Source organism: Carcharodon carcharias (genome assembly GCF_017639515.1).
Source record: "Carcharodon carcharias isolate sCarCar2 chromosome 27 unlocalized genomic scaffold, sCarCar2.pri SUPER_27_unloc_10, whole genome shotgun sequence".
Lineage (NCBI taxonomy): Eukaryota > Metazoa > Chordata > Chondrichthyes > Lamniformes > Lamnidae > Carcharodon > Carcharodon carcharias.
This window is the reverse complement of record NW_024470625.1, coordinates 219,502-242,542: the sequence shown is the minus strand read 5'-3', so window position 1 is coordinate 242,542 and position 23,041 is coordinate 219,502. Positions and strand designations below refer to the sequence as shown.

Here is a 23,041-nt window from a genome sequence, read left to right as displayed (position 1 = left end):
GACAGTTACAGCACGGGGTTAGATACAGAGTAAAGCTCCCTCTACACTGTCCCCATCACACACCCAGGACAGGTACAGCACGGGGTTAGAAACAGAGTAAAGTTCTCTCTACGCTGTCCCCATCAAACACTCCCAGGACAGCTACAGCACGGGGTTAGATACAGAGTAAAGGTCCCTCTACACTGACCCCATCAAACACTCCCAGGACAGGTACAGCACGGGGTTAGACACAGAGTAAATCTCCCTCTACACCGTCCCCATCAAACACTCCCAGGACATGTAGAGCACGGGGATAGATACAGAGTAAAGCTCCAGCTACACTTTCCCCATCAAACACTCCCAGGATAGGTACAGCACGGGGTTAGATACAGAGTAAAGCTCTCTCTACGCTATCCCCATCAAACACACCCAGGACAGCTACAGCACGGGGTTAGATACACAGTACATCTCCCTCTGCACCGTCCCCATCAAACACTCCCAGGACAGGTACAGCACGGGGTTAGACACAGAGTAAATCTCCCTCTACACCGTCCCCATCAAACACTCTCAAGACAGGTACAGCACGGGGTTAGATACAGAGTAAATCTCCCTCTACACCATCCCCATCAAACACTCCCAGGACAGGTACAGCACGGGGTTAGATACAGAGTAAAGCTCCAGCTACACTTTCCCCATCAAACACTCCCAGGACAGGTACAGCACGACGTTAGATACAGAGTAAATCTCCCTCTACACCATCCCCATCAAACACTCCCAGGACAGGTACAGCACGGGGTTAGATACAGAGTAAAGCTCCAGCTACACTTTCCCCATCAAACACTCCCAGGACAGGTACAGCACCGGGTTAGATACAGAGTAAAGCTCTCTCTACGCTGTCCCCATCAAACACACCCAGGACAGCTACAGCACGCGGTTAGATACAGAGTAAATCTCCCTCTACACCGTCCCCATCAAACACTCCCAGGACAGGAACAGCACGGGGTTAGACACAGAGTAAATCTCCCTCTACACCGTCCCCATCAAACACTCCCAGGACAGGTACAGCACGGGGTTAGAAACAGAGTAAAGCTCTCTCTACGCTGTCCCCATCAAACACACCCAGGACAGCTACAGCACGGGGTTAGATACAGAGTAAATCTCCCTCTACACCGTCCCCATCAAACACTCCCAGGACAGGTACAGCACGGGGTTAGATACAGAGTAAATCTCCCTCTACACCGTCCCCATCAAACACTCCCAGGACAGGTACAGCACGGGGTTAGATACAGAGTAAAGCTCCCTCTACACCGTCCCCATCAAACACTCCCAGGACAGGTACAGCACGGGGTTAGATACAGAGTAAAGCTCCCTCCACACTGACCCCATCAAACACTCCCAGGACAGGTACAGCACGGGGTTAGATACAGAGTAAAGCTCCAGCTACACTTTCCCCATCAAACACTCCCAGGACAGGTACAGCATCGGTTTAGATACAGAGTAAAGCTCTCTCTACGCTGTCCCCATCAAACACACCCAGGACAGATACAGCACGGGGTTAGATACAGAGTAAATCTCCCTCGACACCGTCCCCATCAAACACTCCCAGGACAGCTACAGCACGGGGTTAGACACAGAGTAAAGCTCCCTCTACACCAACCCGATATAACACTCACAGTTCAGGTACAGCACGGGGTTTAGATGCAGACTAAAACTCCCTCTACACCATCCCCATCAGAGACTTCCAGGACAGGTACAGCAAAGGGTCAGATGCAGAGTAAAGCTCCCTCTACACTGTCCCATCAAACACTCTCAGGACAGGTACAGCAAAGGGTTAGATACAGAGTAATGCTCCCTCTACACTGTCCCCATCAAACTCTCCCAGGACAGGTACAGCACGGGGTTAGATACAGAGTAAATCTCCCTCTACACCGTCCCCATCAAACACTCCCAGGACAGGTACAGCACGGGGTTAGATACAGAGTAAAGCTCCCTCTACACTGTCCCCATCAAACACTCCCAGGACAGGTACAGCACGGGGTTAGATACAGAGTAAAGCTCCCTCTACACCGTCCCCATCAAACACTCCCAGGACAGGTACAGCACAGGGTTAGATACAGAGTAAAGCTCCCTCTACACTGTCCCATCAAACACTCCAGGACAGGTACAGCACGGGGTTAGATATAGAGTAAATCTCCCTCTACACCGTCCCCATCAAACACTCCCAGGACAGGTACAGCACGGGGTTAGATACAGAGTAAAGCTCCCTCTTCACTTTCCCCATCAAACACTCCCAGGACAGGTACAGCCCAGTGTTAGATACAGAGTAAAGCTCCCTCTATACTGACCCATCAAACACTCCCAGGACAGGTACAGCACGGGTGTAGATACAGAGTAAATCTCCCTCTACACTGTCCCCATCAACCACTCCCAGGAGAGGTACAGCGCGGGGTTAGATACAGAGTAAATCTCCCTCTACACTGAATCCATCAAACACTCCCAGGACAGGTACAGCACGGAGTTAGATACAGAGTAAAGCTCCCTCTACACTGTCCCCATCAAACTCACCCAGGACAGGTACAGCACGGAGTTAGATATAGAGTAACGCTCCCTCTACACTGTCCCCATCAAATTCCTCCGGGACAGGTACAGCACGGGTTTTAGATACAGAGTAAAGCTCCCTCTACACCGTCCCCATCAAACACTCCCAGGACAGGTACAGCACGGGGTTAGATACAGAGTAAAGCTCCCTCTACACTGTCCCCATCAAACACTCCCAGGACTGGTACAGCACGGGTTAGATACAGAGTAAATCTCCCTCTACACCGTCCCCATCAAACACTCCCAGGACAGGTACAGCAGGGGGTTAGATACAGAGTAAATCTCCCTCTACACCGTCCCCATCAAACACTCCCAGGACAGGTACAGCACGGGGTTAGATACAGAGTAAAGCTCCCTCTACACTGTCCCCATCAAACACTCCCAGGACAGGTACAGCACGGGGTTAGATACAGAGTAAAGCTCCCTCTACACCGTCCCCATCAAACACTCCCAGGACAGGTACAGCACGGGGTTAGATACAGAGTAAATCTCCCTCTACACTGTCCCATCAAACACTCCCAGGACAGGTACAGCACGGGGTTAGATACAGAGTAAAGCTCCCTCTACACCGTCCCCATCAAACACTCCCAGGACAGGTACAGCACGGGGTTAGATACAGAGTAAAGCTCCCTCTACACCGTCCCCATCAAACACTCCCAGGACAGGTACAGCACGGGTTAGATACAGAGTAAAGCTCCCTCTACACTGTCCCCATCAAAGCACTCCCAGGACAGGTACAGCACGGGGTTAGATACAGTGTAAAGCTCCCTCTACACTGTCCCCATCAAACACTCCCAGGACAGGTACAGCACGGGGTTAGATACAGAGTAAATCTCCCTCTACACCGTCCCCATCAAACACTCCCAGGACAGCTACAGCACGGGCATAGATACAGAGTAAAGCTCCCTCTACACTGTCCCCATCAAACACTCCCAGGACAGTTACAGCACGGGGTTAGATACAGAGTAAATCTCCCTCTACACCGTCCCCATCAAACACTCCCAGGACAGGTACAGCACGGGGTTAGATACAGAGTAAAGCTCCAGCTACACTTTCCCCATCAAACACTGCCAGGATAGGTACAGCACGGGGTTAGATACAGAGTAAATATCCCTCTACACCGTCCCCATCAAACTCTCCCAGGACAGGTACAGCATGGGGTTAGATACAGTGTAAATCTCCCTCTACACCGTCCCCATCAAACACTCCCAGGACAGGTACAACACGGGGTTAGATACAGAGTAAAGCTCCCTCTACACTGTCCCCATCACACACTCCCAGGACTTGTACAGCACTGGGTTAGATACAGAGTAAAGCTCTCTCTACACTGTCCCCATCAAACACACCCAGGACAGCTACAGCACGGGGTTAGATACAGAGTAAATCTCCCTCTACACCATCCCCATCAAACACTCCCAGGATAGGTACAGCACGGGGTTAGATACAGAGTAATGCTCCAGCTACACTTTCCCCATCAAACACTCCCAGGACAGGTACAGCACCGGGTTAGATACAGAGTAAAGCTCTCTCTACGCTGTCCCCATAAACACACCCAGGACAGCCACAGCACGGGGTTAGATACAGAGTAAATCTCCCTCTACACCGTCCCCATCAAACACTCCCAGGACAGGTACAGCACGGGGTTAGACACAGAGTAAATCTCCCTCTACACTGTCCCCATCAAACAGTCCCAGGACAGGTACAGCACGGGGTTAGATACAGGGTAAATCTCCCTCTACACCATCCCCATCAAACACTCCCAGGACAGGTACAGCACGGGGTTAGATACAGAGTAAAGCTCCAGCTACACTTTCCCCATCAAACACTCCCAGGACAGGTACAGCACCGGGTTAGATACAGAGTAAAGCTCTCTCTACGCTGTCCCAATCAAACACACCCAGGACAGCTACAGCACGGGGTTAGATACAGAGTAAATCTCCCTCTACACTGACCACATCTAACCCTCCCAGGACAGGTACTGCACGGGGTTAGATACAGAGTAAATCTCCCTCTACACCGTCCCCATCAAACACTCCCAGGACAGGTACAGCACGGGGGTTAGATACAGAGTAAATCTCCCTCTACACCGTCCCCATCAAACACTCCCAGGACAGGTACAGCACGGGGTTAGATACAGAGTAAAGCTCCCTCTACACTGACCCATCAAACACTCCCAGGACAGGTACAGCACGGGGTTAGATACAGAGTAAAGCTCCCTCTACACTGACCCATCAAACTCTCCCAGGACAGGTACAGCACGGGGTTAGATACAGAGTAAAGCTCCCTCTACAACGTCCCCATCAAACACTCCCAGGACATGTACAGCACGGGGTTAGATACAGAGTAAAGCTCCCTCTACACCGTCCCCATCAAACACTCCCAGGACTGGTACAGCACTGGGTTAGATACAGAGTAAAGCTCTCTCTACACTGTCCCCATCAAACACTCCCAGGACAGGGTACAGCACAGGGTTAGATACAGAGTAAAGCTCCCTCCACACTGACCCCATCAAACACTCCCAGGACAGGTACAGCACGGGGTTAGATACAGAGTAAAGCTCCAGCTACACTTTCCCCATCAAACACTCCCAGGACAGGTACAGCACCGGGTTAGATACAGAGTAAAGCTCTCTCTACGCTGTCCCCATAAACACACCCAGGACAGCCACAGCACGGGGTTAGATACAGAGTAAATCTCCCTCTACACCGTCCCCATCAAACACTCCCAGGACAGGTACAGCACGGGGTTAGACACAGAGTAAATCTCCCTCTACACTGTCCCCATCAAACAGTCCCAGGACAGGTACAGCACGGGGTTAGATACAGGGTAAATCTCCCTCTACACCATCCCCATCAAACACTCCCAGGACAGGTACAGCACGGGGTTAGATACTGAGTAAAGCTCCCTCTGCACTGACCCATCAAACACTCCCAGGACAGGTACAGCACGGGGTTAGATTCATAGTAAATCTCCCTCTACACCGTCCCCATCAAACTCTCCCAGGACAGGTACAGCACGGGGTTAGATACAGTGTAAATTTCCCTCTACACCGTCCCCATCAGACACTCCCAGGACAGGTACAACACGGGGTTAGATACAGAGTAAAGCTCCCTCTACACTGTCCCCATCACACACTCCCAGGACAGGTACAGCACGGGGTTAGATACAGAGTAAAGCTCTCTCTACACTGTCCCCATCAAACACACCCAGGACAGCTACAGCACGGGGTTAGATACAGAGTAAATCTCCCTCTACAACGTCCCCATCAAACACTCCCACGACAGGTACAGCACGGGGTTAGATACAGAGTAAATCTCCCTCTACACCGTCCCCATCAAACACTCCCAGGACAGGTACAGCACGGGGTTAGATGCAGAGTAAATCTCCCTCTACACCATCCCCATCAAACACTCCCAGGACAGGTACAGCACGGGGTTAGATACAGAGTAAAGCTCCCTCTACACTGACCCCATCAAACACTCCCAGGACAGGTACAGAACGGGGTTAGATACAGAGTAAATCTCTCTCTACGCTGTCCCCATCAAACACTCCCAGGACAGGTACAGAACGGGGTTAGATACAGAGTAAATCTCTCTCTACGCTGTCCCCATCAAACACTCCCAGGACAGGTACAGCACGGGGTTAGACACTGGGTAACTAAGAGGTTTTGTTCCCGTCCTTTTCAGTCTCCCAGCCCAGTGCGGCACGGGACCTTCCGCAGGGACAGGTCTGCTGACCGACACCCGCCGTCCGCCGAAGGCCCCAGAGCTGAGGCAGCGAGACCCTCGAGTGGACGAAGCCAGACAGCTCCCAGCACCTCCCTTTCTGCAGGGAAACGCCGCAGGAACTCCGAGGACACCAAGGAGGTACGAGGGGCTTCAATGTATGTGGGGAAGGCGGGTAAGGGAGGGTCATTCTTGAAAGTCCCCTCAAGATAGATTTCAACCCCCCCAGGCAGTGCCGCTCTGTTGGAGCGTCAGTACTGAGGGAGAGCCGCACTGTCGGAGGGTCAGTGCTGAGGGAGAGCCGCACTGTCGGAGGGTCAGTGCTGAGGGAGCGCTGCACTGTCGGAGGGTCAGTGCTGCGAGAGAGCCGCACTGTCGGAGGGTCTGTGCTGAGGGAGAGCATCACTGTCGGAGGGTCAGTGCTGAGGGAGAGCCGCACTGTCGGAGGGTCAGTGCTGAGGGAGAGCCGCACTGTCGGAGGGTCAGTACTGAGGGAGAGCCGCACTGTCGGAGGGTCAGTGCTGAGGGAGAGCCGCACTGTCGGAGGGTCAGTGCTGAGGGAGAGCCGCACTGTCGGAGGGTCAGTGCTGAGGCAGAGCCGCACTGTCGGAGGGACAGTGCTGAGGGAGAGCTGCACTGTCGGAGGGTCAGTGCTGAGGGAGAGCTGCACTGTCGGAGGGTCAGTGCTGAGGGAGTGCCGCACTGTCGGAGTGTCAGTGCTGAGGGATAGCTGCACTGTCGGAGGGTCAGTGCTGAGGGATAGCTGCACTGTCGGAGGGTCAGTGCTGAGGGAGAGCTGCACTGTCGGAGGGTCAGTGCTGAGGGAGAGCTGCACTGTCGGAGGGTCAGTGCTGAGGGAGAGCTGCACTCTCGGACGGTGACTTTCTAATGGGTTGTGTTATTGTCTGCCCAGGGACAGCCAGCTGCCAGGAGACTAACGCAGGAGACAGGAACTGCAGAGGAAGCAGTCGCTCAGAGAAAGGCATCGTCGCAGCCCGGAGTCGGCCGTCACCATGTGTAAGTGCAGCGTGTGTCAGTGTGGGGCGAGCAGTCCTAGAGCCCTCGTCCTCCTTCACAGTATCAGGAGCTGCTCGATCAGTTCTAAACACAAGCAGAGCATGTCAGACATTGACCCCTTAGCCTCCGCCGATCCTGCGGTCATATTGAGGGTTTGAGTGACCTCATTCACTTTCAGTGTGTTCCAGTACTTTGAGGCGATTGTACAAGATGTAATTTGGTGCAGTGCCTGGTAGCACTGTGTCATTGTACGGTAATGATGTGTGATACGCTTCCTCGTGGGTTTGAGGCATCATTGGAGCAGTGGGATTAGTTTAGGAATTGATACAGGGCGATGGGGAGAGAGTGGAGCAGTGGGATTACTTTGGGGATTGATATAGGGCTATGGGGAGAGAGCGGAGCAGTGGAATTACTTTGGGGATTGATACAGGGCTATGGGGAGAGAGCGGAGCAGTGGGATTACTTTGGGGATTGATACAGGGCTATGGGGAGAGAGCGGAGCAGTGGAATTACTTTGGGGATTGATACAGGGCTATGGGGAGAGAGTGCGGCAGTGGGATTAGTTTGGGATTGATACAGGGCTATGGGAAGAGAGTGCAGCAGTGGGATTAGTTTGGGATTGATACAGGGCTATGGGGAGAGAGCGGAGCAGTGGGATTACTTTGAGGATTGATACAGGGTGATGGGGAGAGAGTGGGGCAGTGGGATTAGTTTGGGATTGATACAGGGCTATGGGGAGAGAGCAGGGCAGTGGGATTAGTTTGGGGATTGATACAGGGCCATGGGGAGAGAGTGGGGCAGTGGGATTAGTTTGGGGATTGATACAGGGCCATGGGGAGAGAGTGGGTCAGTGGGATTAGTTTGGGGATTGATACAGGGCTATGGGGAGAGAGTGGGTCAGTGGGATTCGTTTGGGGATTGATACAGGGCCATGGGGATAGAGTGGGGCAGTGGGATTAGTTTGGGGATTGATACAGGGCTATGGGGATAGAGTGGGGCAGTGGGATTAGTTTGGGGATTGATACAGGGCTATGGGGAGAGAGTGGGGCAGTGGGATTAGTTTGGGGATTGATACAGGACTATGGGGAGAGATTGGGGGCAGTGGGATTAGTTTGGGATTGATGCAGGGCTATGGGGAGAGAGTGGGTCAGTGGGATTAGTTTGGGGATTGATACAGGGCCATGGGGAGAGGGCAGGGCAGTGGGATTAGTTTGGGATTGATACAGGGCTATAGGGAGAGTGGGACAGAGGGATTAGTTTGGGATTGATACAGGCTATGGGGAGAGAGTTGGACTGTGGGATTAGTTTGGGGATTGATACAGGGCTATGGGGAGAGAGTGAGGCAGTGGGATTAGTTTGGGGATTGATACAGGGCTATGGGGAGAGAGCAGGGCAGTGCGATTAGTTTGGGGATTGATACACGGCTATGGGGAGAGAGCGGGGCAGTGGCATTAGTTTGGGGATTGATACAGGGCTATGGGGAGAGTGCAGGGCAGTGGGATTAGTTTGGGGATTGATACAGGGCTATGGGGAGGGAGTGGTCAGTGGAATTAATTTGGGGATTGATACAGGGCTATGGGGAAAGAGCGGGGCAGTGAGATTAGTTTGGTGATTGATACAGGGCTATGGGGAAAGAGCAGGGCAGTGGGATTAGTTTGGGGATTGATACAGGGCTATGGGGAGAAAGCGGATCATTTTGTGATGGATCTTGGAACGAGCTGAAAGTGTTCCCATGCCCCGAATACTCTCCTGTGTTGAAACTCTGGTTCTGTTTTGCGCAGTTTTTAATCGGAAAATGACTGATTCGGTGAATGACTGAGAGGTGTTAAATATTTGCCGTTTGTCTGATATGAGTGTACTGCTGAATATCATCGTTTGGAAACTTACCCTTTGAAAGTTGTTTGTGTTGTCTGTAATTTGGCTGTGATAGTGTCGTGAATTTATTCTCTGTACATGCCGCATCAGTTTAACCTGAAGAACACTTGGCAGTGGTGACGTCTCCCTGAATTAGTGAAAAGGGTCTACACCAGGGCCCACGGTCTGTCAGAAACATCGATAGATGAAGTGAGCAGCCAAAACTGTGGCAGATTATGTTGAATGTGGGGCAGACGGAGATGATTCAGCCCATCGAGCCCGTGCCGGCTCTCTGAAGAGCAACCCAGTCAACCCCATTCCTCCTGCTCTGTCCCCGCTGACCCTGCAAGTTTATTACCCTCAGGCCCCCCCCCAACCCGTCTCTGCTTCCACCAGCCTCTTCGGCAGCCAGTTCAAGGTCGTCACCACTGGCTGGGTGAAGAGGAAAGTTCTCCCTCGCATGCCTACCCCCACCCTAAATCCCCTTCCAATATCTTAAACCCGTGCTCCAGCTCCGCTCCAGAGTCCTTGGACCATCAGGTAATGGGACCCGGTTATTCCTCGTCTCCACCTTATCTAAACCTGCCACCATCTTGTGCCCCTCTAGGACATCTCCCCTCTATCTCCTTCGCTCCAAGCACAACAGCCCCAGCCTCTTCAACCTTCCTCATCGATAAAATCCCTCATCCCTGGAACCGTTCCGGTCAATCTCTCTCCGCCCCCTCTCAAGGGCCCTCGTGTCCTTCCTATAGTGGGGGTGACCAGACCTGGGCATAATTCTCTAGTTGTGTCCTAACCAGAGCTTTATAAAGGTTCGGTGTAATACCCCAGCTTTTGGACTGAATGCCTCTGTTGATGAAGCTCCAGGTCCCATCTGCTTTGCTAACCCCGCTCTCTCGCTCTGTCCTGACACCTTCAAAGATCGAGGTACATGAACCCCCCAGCTCCCTCTGTCCCTGAACACTCTTCAGAACTCTGCCACTGAGTCTATATTTCCTCTCCCTGTCCCTCCTACCAAAATGCATCACCCTCGCACTTCTCCTTATTAAACTGCATTGGCCGCTTGCCTGCCCATCCTGTTGCAGGCGATTGGTGCCACCCTCACTGTTGGTCACTCCCTCTAAGCTTGGTATCAGCGTCCAATTTTGTGCTTTGACGCTGTGTCCCAAAACCCAAGGGATTTATGTACAGCAAAAACAGCAGTGCCTCTAAAACACTGACCCTTGGTGGGGGGTGTGGGGGGGGTCCCCCACCCACTGTTTACCATCCTCCATTTTGGAAAAAAAAATAACCCTTTCGCACCACTTGCCGATTTCTGTCCTTGAATTCGTTTTTATCCAATGAAGGCACCGACCCTCCTGTCGCACGAGCCTCCACCTTGTTCGCCAGCCGTTGTGTGTCGTAGAGTTTACAGCACCGAGAGAGGCCCTTCGGCCCATCGTGCCTGTACTGGTCAGCGAGCCCCTATCCGCTCTCATCCCGCTTTCCAGCACTTGGCCTGCAGCCCTTCAGGCGTTCGTCTGAATGCTTCTGAAATGCCGTGAGGGTTCCCGATTCTACCTCTACGACCTATTTCAGGCAGTGAGTTCCACGTACCCGCAACCCTCCGGAAGTAAAAGGTGGGGGGGGTTTCCCCCCTCAAATCCCCTCGAAAGCTCCCACCCTTGTCAAACGCTTCCATAAAATTCGCTAACTCTCTCTGTCGCTTTGTCAACGAGGAAACAAAAACACGTTCAATTAAGTTTGGCGAGGGCTGGATTTTATACTTCCACCGAAGCCCCCCGGTCAGCCTCGAGCTGAGGGAACTTAAGTTCGGCCGCTGACGGAGCTCCACACCTCCGGAGGGCCGCACCCTCGGAGGGTCAGCGCCGGCAGAGCACCGCCTCATCGGAGGGTCAGTGCTGAGGGACTGGTCTCTTTCTGGACGCCACCCCCCCACCCCCCCCCCCCCCCCCCCCCCCCCCTCTCTCTCTCTCTCTCTCTCTCTCTCTCTCTCTGGCTCCGTCCCTTATTTCTGTGGATCCTCCCCTCGTTTCTCTGGATTCCCCCCTCCTCCCTCTCTTGTCTCTCTGTCTCTGGCCCCTCCCTCCACCCCTCTCAAGATGGTAAGAGTAAGCAGCGGGAGTATTCCGTTTGGCCCCTTGAACCTGCTCCACCATGCAGTAAGACCCTGTTTGATCTGGTGTGGCCTCAACTCTGCTTTCTTTCCCATCGCGCGTCAACCCTCGGCTCCCGTGCCGCTCAAAAACCCTGTCCAACTCAGCCTTGAGTATATTCAGTGACCCAGCCTCCATAAGACCGTAAGAGCAGAAATGAGGCCATTCGGCCCATCGAGTCTGCTCCGCCATTCAATCATGGCTGATAAGTCTCTCAACCCCATTCTCTTGCCTTCTCCCCGTAACCTTTGATCCCCTCACCAATCAAGAGCCTACCTATCTGGCTCTTAAATACACTCAGTGACCCGGCCTCCACCGCCTTCTGTGGCAATGAATTCCATCGATTCACCACTCTCTGGCTAAAGAAGTTTCTCCTCATCTCTGTTCTAAAAGGTCTTCCCTTTACTCTGAGGCTGTGCCCCTCGGGTCCTAGTCTCTCCTACTAATGGAAACATCTTCCCCACGTCCCACTCTATCCAGGCCTTTCAGTATTCTGTAAGTTTCAATCAGATCCCGCCCCCCTCATCCTTCTAAACTCCATCGAGTATAGACCCAGAGTCCTCAAACGTTCCTCATATGTTAAAGCCTCTCGTTCCTGGGATCGTTCTCGTGAACCTCCTCTGGACCCTCTCCAGGACCAGCACATCCTTCCCTGAGCAAGACTTCCCTACCTTAATACTCCACTCACCCTGCCCCCACCTCCGTCCCCCCACTTTGTAATAAAGGCCAGCATTCCGTTTACCTTCATCACTTGCTGCACCTGCGTACTAATTTTTTGCCATTCATTTAAGGACTCCCCAACCTCTCTGGACCGCAGCATCTCCTGCATTCTCGCTCTCCTTTTAAATAACGTTCCTGCTCTTCCAGTCTTCCTGACAAAGTAGACAGCCTCAAATTTTCCCACACCGTACCCAAATGCCAAACTTTTTTCCACTCACTCTAACCATCTCTATCCCTTTGCCAGGCCCGTTGTATTCCCACGACTTGCTTTCCCAACTGTCCTCGTACCATCAGCAAATTTGGCTAACATACAGTTGGACCCCGTCATCCAAGCCGTTAATATGGATCAGAAATAATTGACGCTCCATGAATTGCACTTGGCCTACCTGAATGTGACCCATTTATCCTGACTCTGTTTCCTGTTGGTTAAAATCGCCCCTCCATGTCAATGTCTCAAATCCACCCTCCACGTTAATAAACCGCATCCAACACCACGAGCTCTTACCTTCCGCATTAGCCTTTATCGTGGTCCCTTTTGCAAATGCCTTTTGCAAATCCAAATGCACCACATCTACTGGTTCCCCTTTATCCACCCTGCTTCTTACATCCTCAGAGAACTCCAGTTAAATTTGTCGAACACTGTTTCCCTTTCACGAAACCCCATGTTGTCTCTGTCCGATTGTATTACGATTCTCTGCATGCCCTGCTCCTATCTCCCTAATAATGGATTGGAGCGTATTCCCAATTTCAGACGCTGGACTAACTGGCCTAACACGGTTTCCTGCTTTCTGCCTCTCTCCTCTCCTGAAGAGTGGTGTAACGTTCGTGGTTTTCCAACCCACTGGGACCTTTCCAGAATCTAGGGAACTCTGGAAGTTTACAACCATGCCTCTACTATCTGGGCAGCGACTTCCTGTAAGACCTGTAGGATGCAGGCCATCAGATCCAGGGGAATTGTCAAGCCTTAAGTCCCGTTAGTAATTTTTCTCTCGCGATCAAAATTGTTTTAAGTCCCTCCCTCCCTTTTGCCCCCCTACCCCTTACTACTATTCTTGGGATGCTTTCTGTGCCTTCTACTGGGAAGATGGATACAGCTGACTTGTTCAAAGTATCTGGCGTTTCCATCTTTCCCATTATTAATTCCCCAGTTACACCCTCTAAGGGGACAACACCCACTTTAGCCACTCTTTTTCCATTTTATACCCTTGTAGAAGCTTTTACCGTCCGCTTTTATATTTCTTGCTAGTTTTCTCTTATAACTCTAATTTCTATAAGACGTAAGACCTAGGAGCAGAAGTAGGACATTCGGCCCATCGAGTCTGCTCCACCATTCAATGAGATGGTGGCTGATCTGATAATCCTCAACTCCACTTTCCTGCCTTTTCCCCATAGCCCTTGATTCCCTCACTGATTAAAAACCTGTCTATCTCAGCCTTGAATATACCTAACGACCCAGTCTCTACAGCCCTCTGCGGTAAAGAATCCCACAGATTGACTACCCTCTGAGAGAAGAAATCCCTCCTCATCTCTGTTTTAAATGGGTGACCCCCTTACTCTGAGATTATACCCTCTGGTCCCTAGACTCTCCCACAAGGGGAAACAGCCTCTCAGCATCTCCCCTGTCAAGCCCCCTAAGAATCTTATATGTTTCAATAAGGTCGTCTCTCATTCTTCTAAACTCCAATGAGCACAGGACCAACCTACTCAACCTCACCTCATAAGAAAATCCCTCCTCACCCGGGATCAACCTGGTGAACCTTCTCTGGACTCCCTCCAATGCCAGGATATCTTTCCTTAGATAAGGGGACCCAAACTGTTCACCGTATTCTAGCTGTGGTCTAACTAGTGCCTTGTATGGTTTTAGCAAGACTTCCCTATTTTTATGCTCCATTCCCTTTGAAATAAAGGCCAATATTCCCTTTCCCTTCCCTATTACCTGCTGAACTTGTACGTTAGCTTTTTGTGATTCATTCACGAGGACCCCCAAATCCCTCTGTGCTGCAGCTTTCTGCAGTCTTTCTCCATATAAATAATATTCAGCTCCTCTATTCTTCCTGCCAAACTGCAGAACCTCACATTTCCCCACATTATATCCCACCTGCCAAGTTTTTGCCCGCTCACTTCACCTGTCTCTATCCCTCTGTAGACTCCTGATGTCATCATCACCACTTACCCTCCCACCTATTTGTGTGTCATCCGCAAACTTGGCTGTCGTACATTCACTTCCCCCATCCAAGTCATTAATGTATATTGTCAATAATTGTGGCCCCAGCACCGATCCCTGTGACACTCCACTAGTTACAGGTTGCCATCCTGAAAATGCCCCTCTTATCCCAACTCTCTGCCTTCTGTTAGTTAGCCAGTCCTCCCTCCATGCTAATGTACCACACCCAACACCATGGGATCTTACCTTATTAAATAGCCTCGTTTGGTACCTTATCGATCGCCTTTTGGAAAATCCAAATATATCACATCTACTGGTTCCCCTTTATCTATCCTACTTGTTACCTCCTCAAAGAATTCTGATAAATTTGTTAGCCTTGATTTCCCCTTCATGAAGCCTTGCTGACTCTACCTGATTATATTATGTATTTCTAAATGTTCTGCTATTACATCCTTCATAATAGACTCCCAACATGTTCCCAATAACAGATATTAAGCTAACTGCCCTAGTTACCTGTTTAATTGTCCCCCTCCCATTTTGAATAAGGGTGTTACATTGGCCACTCTCCAATCCTCTGGGACTTTTCCAGAATCTAAGGATTCTTAGAAGATTACTACCAGTGCACCCACTATCTCTGCAGCTACTTCCTTTAATATCCTAGGATGCAACCCATCAGGTCCAGGGGACTGACTTAGTTGTAGGAGGCAGAGGGTGATGTCAGAAGGATGCTTTAGTGACTGGAAGCCAGTGTCCAGTGGTGTACCACAGGAATCTGTGCTGGGTCCCCTATTATTCATCATGTATATAAACGACATAGTTGACTATGTGGGGGGTAGGATTAGTAAGTTTGCGGATGACACAAAGATTGGCCGGGTGGTTAACAGTGAGGTTGAGTGTCTTGGGCCACAGGAAGATATAGACGGGATGGGCAAATGGGCAGATAAGTGGCTGATGGAACTTAACCCTGAAAAGTGTGAGGTGATACACTTTGGAAGGAGTAATTGGACAAGGAAGTGTTCAATGAACAGCATGGCACTAGGAAGTTCTGGGGAACAAAGGGACCTTGGCGTGTGTGTCCATAGATCTCTGAAGGCGGAGGGGCATGTTAGTGGGCTGGTGAAAAAGGCACAGGGGACACTTGCCTTTATCAATCGAGGCATAGATTACAAAAGTAGGGAGGTGATGTTGGAGTTGTATAGACCCTTGGTGAGGCAACAGCTGGAGTACTGTGTGCAGTTCTGGGCACCACATTATAGGAAGGATGTGATTGCACTGGAGGGGGTGCAGAGGAGATTCATCAGGACGTTGCCTGGGGATGAAACATTTAAGTGATGAAGAGAGGTTTGGATAGACTTGGGTTGTTTTCGTTGGAGCAGAGAAGACTGAGGGGCGACCTGATCGAGGTGGACAAGATTATGAGGGGCATGGACAGGGTGGATAGGGAGCAGCTGTTCCCTTTAGTTGAAGGGTCAGTCACAAGGGGGACACAAGTTCAAGGTGAGGGGCAGGAGGTTTAGCGGGGGGGGGATGTGAGGAGAAACTTTCTTACCCAGAGGGTGGTGAGGGTCTGGAATGCGCTGCCTGGGAGGGTGGTGGAGGGTGGGTTAGCCTCATCCTTTAAAAAGCCCCTGGACGAGCTCATAACCTCATAACATTCAAGGCTATGGGGCCAAGTGCTGGTCAATGGGATTAGGGAGGTAGGTCAGGTGTTTCTCACGGTGTCGGTGCAGACCCGATGGGCCGAAGGGCCTCTTCTGCACTCTGTGTGATTCTGTGACTTATAGGCCTTCAGCCCCAATAGTTTCCCTAGTACTTTATCCCCAGTGATAGTTATTGTATTTAATTCCTCCCCCCTCCTTTTGCCCCTCGATTATTCAGTATTTTTGGAATGCTATTAGTATCTTCTACTGTGAAGACTGAAGCAAAGTATTTATTCACCTCCTCTGTCATGTCCTGGCTCCCTCATTATTATTTCCCCAGCTTCATTCTCTAAGGGGCCTTTGTTCACTTTGGCCTCTCTCTTCCTTTTTATATATTTAAAGAAGCTCTTAATGTCCATTTTTATATGACTTGCTAGTTTACCCTCAAAGTTGATTTTCTCCCTCATTGTTATCTTTTTGGTCACCTTTTGTCGGTTTTTAAAACATTCCTAATCCTCTGACTTACCACTAATCTTTGCCACGTTGTATGTTTTTTCTTTCAATTTGATACTGTCCTTAACTTCCTTGGTTAACCATGTTTGGTTTATCCCCTTCCTACAATCCTCCTTCCTCACTGGGATATATCTTTGCTGAGAGTCACGAACTATTTTCTTAAACGTCTGCCTTTGTTCATCAACCATCTTTTCTGCTAAACTCCTCTCCCAGTCCACTCCAGCCAACTCTGTCCCTCATTTCTTTGTAATTACCTTTATTTAAATTTAGCACAGTTGTTTCTGACCCAAGTTTCTCACTTGCAAACTGAAGGCTAAATTCTACCATGTTATGGTCACTGTTTCCTAGGAGATCTTTTACTCTGAGATCATTTATTAAACCTGCCTCATTGCACATTACCAGATCCAAAATAGTCTGATCCCTGTTTGGATCCACAACATATTGTTCTAGGTAACTGTTCCGAATAGACTCTCCATGAGTTCTTGCTCGTGGCTACCTCTGCCAGTTTGACTTTCCCGATCTACATGAAGATTAAAGTCACCCATGATTAATGTACTGCCTTTTTTACATCCCCTCGTTATCTCCTGATTTATTCCCTGTCCTACAGTATAGCTACTGTTAGGGGGCCTATAGACTACTCCCACCAGTGTTGTCCTCCCTTTGTTATTTCTTACCTCCACCCGTATGGATCCTACATCTCCCGATCCGAGATCCTTTCTTGCTATCGTACTTATTCCATCTCGTACTACCAAAGCTACCCCACCACCCTTTCCAGCCAGTCCTTTCGAAAATTCACATACCCCTGAATATTTAGTTTCCCAGCTTTGATCTTGTAACCACGTCTCCGTAATGGCTGTAAGATCGGACCCATTAACCTCCATTTGTGCCGTTAATTCATTTATTTTATTCTGAATACTACGTGCCTTTAAGTAAAGGGCCGTTCATTGTGCCTTTTTACTATTTTTTCCCCCCTTTGACCCTGTTTGCTGCTTGTTTTTATTTGTTTGTACACTCTTGTCCCCTTCTGTCGCACTCTGGGTACCATAACCTAAATAGCTGCCCTGGGAGGCTGCCATATCCTTTTGCTTTGTAAGCCTACATACCCCCTCCCCAGAACCCTCCCCCTCTCGATTTAGTTTAAAGCCCCCTCTACCCCCCCACCGAATTATTTTTGTCACTCTTTTCAGTCTTTCTAAGATTTTCCCGATCTTCTGTCCTATCACTAATCTTTGCAGCCTTATACATCTTTTCTTTTCAATTTGATACCCGTCCTTAACTTCCTTAGTTAGTCACGGATGCTACATCCCTTCCCATAGCATCATTCCTTCTCAATGGAACATATCTTTGAGAGTTGTGAAATTTCTCCTTAAGTGTCTGTCACTGCCTCGCCACCATCTTGAACCCATCTTCCTAGTTCACTTCAGCCACCCCACGTAATTGCCTGTGGTTAAGTTTACGGCACTAGCTTCAGACCCAGTTTGCTCACCCTCAAACAGAAAGTGAAATTCTGGGTGACGATCACTCTTAACCTGGAGGATGCTTTACTATCAGGTCATTAATTAATCCTGCCCCATTACACATTACCGGGTCGAAAAGAGCCTGCTGCCTGGATGGTTCCAGAATATAAGCGAGTAACATTCGCGCCACACAAGTGTCAGGCAATGATCGTCTCCAACAAAGAGAGAATCTAACCATCTCGACATTCAACGGCATTACCATCACTGAATCCCCCACTGTCAAAATCCTGGGGGTTACCATTGACCAGGAACTGAACTGGGACCAGCCATATAAATACTGTGGCTACAAGAGCAGGTCAGAGGCTGGGAATCCTGCGGAGAGTAACTCACCTCCTGACTCCCCCCCCCAAAGCCTGTCCACCATCTACAAGGCACAAGTCAGGAGTGGGATGAGATACTCCCCACTTGCCTGGATGAGTGCGGCTTCCACAACACTCGAGAAGCTCGACACCGTCCAGGACAAAGCAGCCCCACTTGATCGGCACCCCATCCACAAACATTCACTCCCTCCACCACCGACGCACAGTAGCAGCAGCGTGTGTACCATCTACAAGATGCACTGCAGCAACTCACCAAGGCTCCTTCAACAGCACCTTCCAAACCCACGACAGCTACCATCTAGAAGGACAAGGGCAGCAGAAACATGGGGAACACCCACCACCTGGAAGTTCCCCCTCTGAGCCCCTCACCATCCCGACTTGGAAATATATCTGCCATTCCTTCACTGTTGCTGGGTCAAAATCCTGGAACTCCCTCCCTAACAGCGCTTTGGGTGTACCTACACCACAGGGACAAAATCCTGGAACTCCCTCCCTAACAGCGCTGTGGGTGTACCTACACTACAGGGACAAAATCCTGGAACTCCCTCCCTAACATCACCATGGGTGTACCTACACCACAGGGGTCAAAATCCTGGAACTCCCTCCCTAACAGCACCGTGGGTGTACCTACACCACAGGGGTCAAAATCCTGGAACTCCCTCCCTAACAGCGCTGTGGGTGTACCTACACCACAGGGGACAAAATCCTGGAACTCCCTCCCTAACAGCGCCGTGGGTGTACCTACACCACAGGGACAAAATCCTGGAACTCCCTCCCTAACAGCGCCGTGGGTGTACCTACACCACAGGGACAAAATCCTGGAACTCCCTCCCTAACAGCGCCGTGGGTGTACCTGCACCACAGGGGTCAAAATCCTGGAACTCCCTCCCTAACAGCACCGTGGGTGTACCTACACCACAGGGGTCAAAATCCTGGAACTCCCTCCCTAACAGCGCTGTGGGTGTACCTACACCACAGGGGACAAAATCCTGGAACTCCCTCCCTAACAGCGCCGTGGGTGTACCTACACCACAGGGACAAAATCCTGGAACTCCCTCCCTAACAGCGCCGTGGGTGTACCTACACCACAGGGACAAAATCCTGGAACTCCCTCCCTAACAGCGCCGTGGGTGTACCTGCACCACAGGGGACAAAATCCTGGAACTCCCTCCCTAACAGCGCCGTGGGTGTACCTACACCACAGGGGACAAAATCCTGGAACTCCCTCCCTAACAGCGCCGTGGGTGTACCTACACCACAGGGACCGCAGCGGTTCAAGAAGGCAGCTCGCCACCACCTTCTCAAGGGCAACTAGGGATGGGCAGTAAATGCTGGACCCCGGCCAGTGACGCCCACGTCCCATGGATGAATTGAAAAAAAATACTGGGGGTGTACCTACACCACAGGGACTGCAGCGGGTCAAGAAGGCAGCTCACCACCACCTTCTAGAGGGTCATTAGGGATGGGCAATACATGCTGACCTAGCCAGCGACACCCCACACCCCGTAACATGTAAATAAAATAAAAACAAACTGTCGGAAACACACTCCTGTGATCTCATCCTCTTGGCTACCTTTGCCAATTTGATGTGTGTAATCTTTATGAAGATTAAAATCATCTATGATTATTGCAGTTCCTTTCTTGCAAACCTCCCATCATCATTTCCTGATTTATCCACAGCCCTACAGTATAGCTGCCATCAGGGGGCTTGTAAACCAGCCCGCCCGAGTCTCCTCCCCTTTGCTATTTCTTATCGCCATCTGTACTGATTTTATCTTTCGGTCTTCTGAACCAAGATCATTTCTCGCGACTCTCACATCTGTATTAACAGAGCTACCCCACCTCCTTTCCCTTTCTTCTTCCTGCCCTTCTGAGTTGCCAAATACCCTTGAACATTACAGGTCCCAGCTGTAGTCACTTTGTAACCATGTCTCTGGAATGGCTATCGTATCACCACTCACCTATTTCTATCTGTGCGACCAATTCATCCGCCTTGTTACCAACGCTACGTGCCTTCAGTTAAAGAGCCTTTAATTCTACCATTTTTCTCCACTCTGCCCCAATTTGCCACGCTGCCCCTTGCTGTCACACTCTTGCTGCCGTTACCCACATCGCTGTGCTGTGCCGTTGCCTTGCCCGTTTTTCTCTAACCTCCGAAACCTCCCCTCGCGTGAACCCCCTCCTCGACTACTTAGTTTAAAGCCCTCTCTACGGCCCGAGGTACACGACTCTCCAGGACACCGGTCCCTGCATGGATCGAAACCTTATTCCACCCCCCCCCCCCCCCCGCCCCCCCCCCCCAATTCCCCACGCATTCACCTCTCTAATCTTACTTACCCGACGTCAATTTGCTCATGCTTCAGGTAATACTCCAGGGATTATTTACCTTTGAGGCTCTGCTTTTCTAATTTACTTCCTAGTTGCTCATACTCCTTCAGCAGAACCTCTCTTCTCTCTTCCCAGACCTATTGACGGCCATCGGTACCTGGATGGGCCACGAGAACTGGGACCCTCTCCTCCCACTCCCAAGTTCCTCCTCCTTCCCCAAGGAGACCCCCTTAACCACCTCAATGGGCATCATGGTGCCGCAGTTCGTTTGCAAATCCTCCTCATCTACGCGAGCTGCAAGAATCTCGAACCTTTTGGACACTTGCCCCTCCCAGTTGTTGCCTTCGGGATCCCCCTTTGCCTGCTTCTCTCACAGTCACACCCTCCTGTCCCTGGGCACAGGCCAAACCTGAAGCATCTAGCCGAAGGAGGGGGGGGCGGGGGGGTCATAGAGTCATAGAGGCCGACAGCGCAGAAGAAGGCCCCTCGGCCCATCGAGTCTGTGCCGGTCAAACAAGTACCTGACTATTCTAATCCCCTTTTCCAGCACTAGGCCCATAGCCTTGACGGCCATGGGCATCATCGCAAGTGTACATCCAAGTACTTCTTCAATGTTATGAGGATTTCTGCCTCTACCACCCTTTCAGGCAGCGAGATCCAGGTTCCCACCACTCTCTGGGTGAAAAAATTCTTCCTCACATCCCCTCCTAAACCACCCCCCCCCTTACCTTAAATCTATGCCCCCTGGTTATTGATCCCTCCACCAAGGGGGAAACGTTCCTTCCTGTCTACCCTATTTATGCTTCTCATCATTTTATACACCTCAATCATAACCCCGCCCCCCCCCGCTCAATCTCCTCTGCTCCAGGGGAAAATAACCCCAGTCAATCCAATCTCTCCTCATAGCTAAAACTCTCCAACCCAGGCAACATCCTGGTAAATCTCCTCTGCTCTCTCTCTAGTGCAATCACATCCTTCCTATAATGCGGATTCCAGAACTGCACACAATACTCTAGCTGTGGCCTAACCAGCGTTTTATACAGTTCCAGCATAACCTCCCTCCTCTTATATTCCACGCCTCAGCTAATAAAGGCAAGTGTTCCATATGTTCAGTACAAACTTCACCCTATTTTAGACAAACATCAGCGCTCAAACTCGCACACTTACCGAGCACTCAGTCTCCAGCTGCACCTTCCAGAGACTTCCCCTGACCCCACTCCGCACCACCCCACATCCCCTCTGACCCCGCTCCACCCCACATCCCCTCTGACCCCGCTCCACCCCACATCCCCTCTGACCCCACTCCGCACCACCCCACATCCCCTCTGACCCCACTCCACCCCACATCCCCTCTGACCCCACTCCGCCCCACATCCCCTCTGACCCCACTCCACCCCACATCCCCTCTGACCCCGCTCCACCCCACATCCCCTCTGACCCCACTCCGCACCACCCCACATCCCCTCTGACCCCACTCCGCCCCACATCCCCTCTGACCCCACTCTGCCCCACATCCCCTCTGACCCCACTCCACCCCACATCCCCTCTGACCCTGCTCCACCCCACATCCCCTCTGACCCCGCTCCGCCTCACATCCCCTCTGACCCTGCTCCACCCCACATCCCCTCTGACCCCGCTCCACCCCACATCCCCTCTGACCCCACTCCGCACCACCCCACATCCCCTCTGACCCCACTCCGCCCCACATCCCCTCTGACCCCACTCTGCCCCACATCCCCTCTGACCCCACTCCACCCCACATCCCCTCTGACCCTGCTCCACCCCACATCCCCTCTGACCCCGCTCCGCCTCACATCCCCTCTGACCCTGCTCCACCCCACATCCCCTCTGACCCCACTCCGCACCACCCCACATCCCCTCTGACCCCACTCCACTCCACCCCACATCCCCTCTGACCCTGCTCCACCCCACATCCCCTCTGACCCCGCTCCGCACCACATCCCCTCTGACCCCACTCCACCCCACATCCCCTCTGACCCTGCTCCACCCCACATCCCCTCTGACCCCGCTCCACCCCACATCCCCTCTGACCCCACTCCGCACCACCCCACATCCCCTCTGACCCCACTCCACCCCACATCCCCTCTGACCCCACTCCGCCCCACATCCCCTCTGACCCCGCTCCACCCCACATCCCCTCTGACCCCACTCCGCACCACCCCACATCCCCTCTGACCCCACTCCGCCCCACATCCCCTCTGACCCCACTCTGCCCCACATCCTCTCTGACCCCGCTCCACCCCACATCCCCTCTGACCCCACTCCGCACCACCCCACATCCCCTCTGACCCCACTCCACCCCACATCCCCTCTGACCCCACTCCGCACCACCCCACATCCCCTCTGACCCCACTCCGCCCCACATCCCCTCTGACCCCACTCCGCACCACCCCACATCCCCTCTGACCCCACTCCGCCCCACATCCCCTCTGACCCCACTCCGCCCCACATCCCCTCTGACCCCACTCCGCACCACCCCACATCCCCTC

The 23,041-nt window shown here is 51.8% G+C and overlaps 1 protein-coding gene across 1 annotated transcript in view; it reads left to right on the top strand.

The window, feature by feature from the left end:
* Positions 1-23,041, top strand: part of acin1b (apoptotic chromatin condensation inducer 1b) — a 184,709-nt gene that overhangs the window by 19,613 nt on the left and 142,055 nt on the right. Inside the window, exons 2-3 of the mRNA XM_041180956.1 lie at positions 6,264-6,443; positions 7,216-7,319. Of these exons, the coding sequence (XP_041036890.1) occupies positions 6,264-6,443; positions 7,216-7,319 (284 nt within the window). The remainder of the gene's footprint in view (positions 1-6,263; positions 6,444-7,215; positions 7,320-23,041) is intronic.